This window comes from Pipistrellus hanaki (assembly GCF_964339955.1).
Source record: "Pipistrellus hanaki genome assembly, chromosome: 9".
In the NCBI taxonomy this organism is placed as follows: domain Eukaryota; kingdom Metazoa; phylum Chordata; class Mammalia; order Chiroptera; family Vespertilionidae; genus Pipistrellus; species Pipistrellus hanaki.
The window spans coordinates 47,843,708-47,847,176 of record NC_140511.1 but is presented as its reverse complement, the minus strand read 5'-3'; the positions used below and the strand labels follow the sequence as shown (position 1 = coordinate 47,847,176).

At 42.6% G+C, this 3,469-nt stretch overlaps 1 protein-coding gene across 1 annotated transcript; it reads left to right on the top strand.

The window, feature by feature from the left end:
* Positions 1 to 1,810: 1,810 nt before the first annotated feature.
* ASCL3 (achaete-scute family bHLH transcription factor 3) lies at positions 1,811 to 2,356 on the top strand (the record flags this gene model as incomplete). The annotated part of the gene is made up of 1 exon (XM_084893497.1): positions 1,811 to 2,356. The coding sequence occupies one exon, from the start codon at positions 1,811 to 1,813 to the stop codon at positions 2,354 to 2,356; it is 546 nt and encodes a 181-aa protein (XP_084749623.1).
* Positions 2,357 to 3,469: the final 1,113 nt, after the last annotated feature.

The following is a 3,469-nucleotide window of genomic DNA, read 5'->3' as shown; positions in this document are numbered from 1 at the left end:
CCATCATTTTGTAGCTTCTGCCATACTTGTTCTTTACTCTCTATCATCTCTGGCTTGGGAATTTCCTAACTGTTTTCTCTCAGCAACCTTTTCTTTTTGACACAATGTTGGCTAGTTTTTCATCTCCCAGAGATTTTTGTTTTATGTTATTTCAGGTCATTTGGTCAGTGATTAGGAATCTTTCATTTCCTGTTTCTCTGTTTTGATTTTTCATTGGACCCATCGCTCTTGCATCATTCCCCCTCTCCTACCCCCTCTTAGGAATAGTTTTTCCTGGCATTTACCCCTTTTCCAGTCTGGGTCAACATGATTTAATATAATCCTCCTTAAACCTCATCCCCCACCCCTGTTGCCCTTTCCGTTTCCATAGTCATTTGTCCTTCAGCAGCCATACTAGATAGGCTAGGCCAGTGGTCGGCAAACTCATTAGTCAACAGAGCCAAATATCATCAGAAATTTCTTTTGAGAGCCAAAATTTTTAAACTTCTTCTAACACCACTTCTTTAAAATAGACTCGTGAGCCGCAATTTGCCAACCACAGGGCTAGGCTTTTTCACAGGAACTGTAATACATTTTTTTACACTTGAATTCTGGTGCTTAGAGGCTGCTCCACCCATTACATAGTGCAGCCTGCAGAGATTTTGCTCCCCTCGGGTAGGGCAATAAGTGACAATGTTATCTAATCCTGCCCATAAGCATTAGGACTGAGGATATGTTTTTATTGATTTGAAAGAGAGATGTGAGAGAGAAACTTCAATTGGGGATTTCCATACTTGCCCCAATGAGGGATTAAACCCACAACCTAGGTGTGTGCCCTGACACGGAATTAAACCTGAAACCTATTGGTGTACAGAACAATACTCCAACCAACTGAGCCACCTGGCCAGGGCATTACAGTGAATTTTTAAGAGTAAATGATTCCTTTTTTTATTTTCAGATTTGCCTCTAGCACATCAGGTATTAATTAGAAAGGCTATGCTGTGAGGTGGCATGATCATTAACTAGTTTGTAATTTCTCCAACGTGTATTTTAAATATTGTGGTATTTCAGTGTTTCCCAAACGCCAGTTATTTGCATACACCTTCACAAATACCTGTATGGGTATTTACTATTTTTCTTCAAACCAATTCACATTTTTTTACTCAAGTAGATTTTATTTTTAAAATTGGTATCATACTATAAATGTGAAATCAGTACAATTCACAATAAATAACATGAAGAGTTAAATATTATTAGAGTCTAGCTAGAACGGCTTGTTGAAGGCTTCCATCTGAGGAGGATCAGAAAGCCTTCTGGGACTAACTATCTATGTAATCATTGGAACTGGAAGAGAATTGAAAGGCCATAATTTTCTCACCAGGTGAATCAGTATTATTTCATGCTGTTTCTGTGCAGCATCAAAAATCCTCCCTCTTGCTCTAGCTGGTTTGTCTTGGTGGATAGAGCTTCGGCCTGTGGACTGAAGGATCCCGGGTTCAATTCCAGTCAGGGGCTCAATCCCCAATGTGGAGCGTGCAGCCATTCAATGTTTCTCTCTTATCATTGATGTTTCTAACTCTCCCTTTCTAAAATCAATATATATATATATATATATATATATATATATATATATATATATATTTTAAAATCTTCCTTCTTACTACCACAGAATATTGTAACCCCATCTAGTTTTCAGAATGAGCTCAAAAACTATACTAGTACATCAAAGCAAAAGCAAAGTGAAACGATCTCTGACGAAATTGATGATACTTTCTCTTCTTGGATTTTCCCAAATTTCTAAACTTGGTTATGTTTCCAGGTTAACAAAGAAATGATGGACAATAGAAGCTACTCTAATCTGCCAGAAAAAGTGCCTGTCCTCTCTGATTCTGCCCACCTGCTGCTGAGCAGGTCCTTCTATCTGGACCCCATGGTCACTCTCCACTTGTACCCCGAGGCCCCGGTGCCATCTCCTTACTTTGAAGACTTGCCATTGCTGCCCTTTTCCAGTGACTCACTGGTCCTGGAAAATTACAGCGAGCCCTGCCCCTTCTCCTTCCCAGTGCCTTATCCAAATTACAGGAGGTGCGACTTCTCCTACGGGCCCTCCTTTATCCGGAAACGGAACGAACGGGAAAGGCAGCGTGTGAAGTGTGTCAACGAAGGCTACGCCCAGCTCCGACACCACCTGCCGGAGGAGTACCTGGAGAAGCGGCTCAGCAAAGTGGAAACCCTCCGAGCTGCGATCAAGTACATTCATTACCTGCAGTCTCTCCTGCACCCGGATCAGGCCGAGGCCCAGAACAGCCCTGGGAAAGGTTCCGCCGTCATAGCCACCGCCAGCCGCCACACGGACCCCATTTTTAGAATCATTTGACTCAGTGGTTCTAAATAGAAATAAATAATATCACAAAATGGGGTTTCATAGCATCATGCAGTAGTAGTTTTCCCTAAATGTAATTTCTGGGTGGGCAGGTAATAGCTCGGATTAACCTGTGCTGGATATTTCTTGCCTGGGTTCCCCGTGTACTAAACATCATCTGTAGATTGAGAAGATGCTTCTTTAGGCACTTACAGGAGCAGGAGTCCCAGGATTCTCTCTCCCCCTCACCTTGCCCTTCTCACACCCTTCGCCGGAGTCTCAGCCATGAGAAACTCTTAAAAGCGTTGTGTGAGGAACGGTTCCTGAATACTAGTAGTGCACTTTGCTAACCCTCATGCTAAGCAAACACAACGAACTCCCTTGATTTGTCACAGTTTGTTGTTTTTTTATGATTTGGGATTGATAATAAATCTATGCCTTACCCACGTCATGATAAAAAAAAGTGTCTCAGATCTGTGGCAAAACCTTGTTGTCATTTCAAGTATTTCAGTCACCTTTTTCCTGACTAGAGAAGACTTCCTTAGGCAGCTTAGTGTAGAGGGTTAGAGGTCACGCTCCGGGATCAAATTGCTTCCATTTAAACTGACTCTGCTACTTGCTCTCCATGTCTCAGCTCTTCATCCACAGAATGAGAATTTAAAAAATAAAAACAAAAAATAGCAACTACCCAATATGTTTACTGTGAGGATTAACAGGTTAGCAGGGCCTGGCACGTAGTAAGTATTTATAACCTTTATTATTGGTGTCATCATTACCACCTCTTGTTTTGTCCATAGCATCTCCATTCTCCAGGTTCTTTAAGCCAAAAAAAACCTGCAGCGGCCTTCACCTCGGGGAAGGACAGTCTCTGCCCCATATCTTAGAGTTTGCCCTCAGAATATCTGTTCCTTTTCCCATGGCTGGGCTCAGGTCTTCCTGCTCCCAGGTCCCATCTGCCACCAGGCTCAGTCAGAACTTCCAGTACCCCGTCACTCTCCTCCACTGTGATTCTCCATGACGTCTTCCCACCCCAGCCACTACTGCTGCTTTGTTTTGTATACACATTTCTGTGCGGTTTCTCTCCTGCTATCCTTACATGCCATTACACACCTCTCTTTCGTCTTCAGT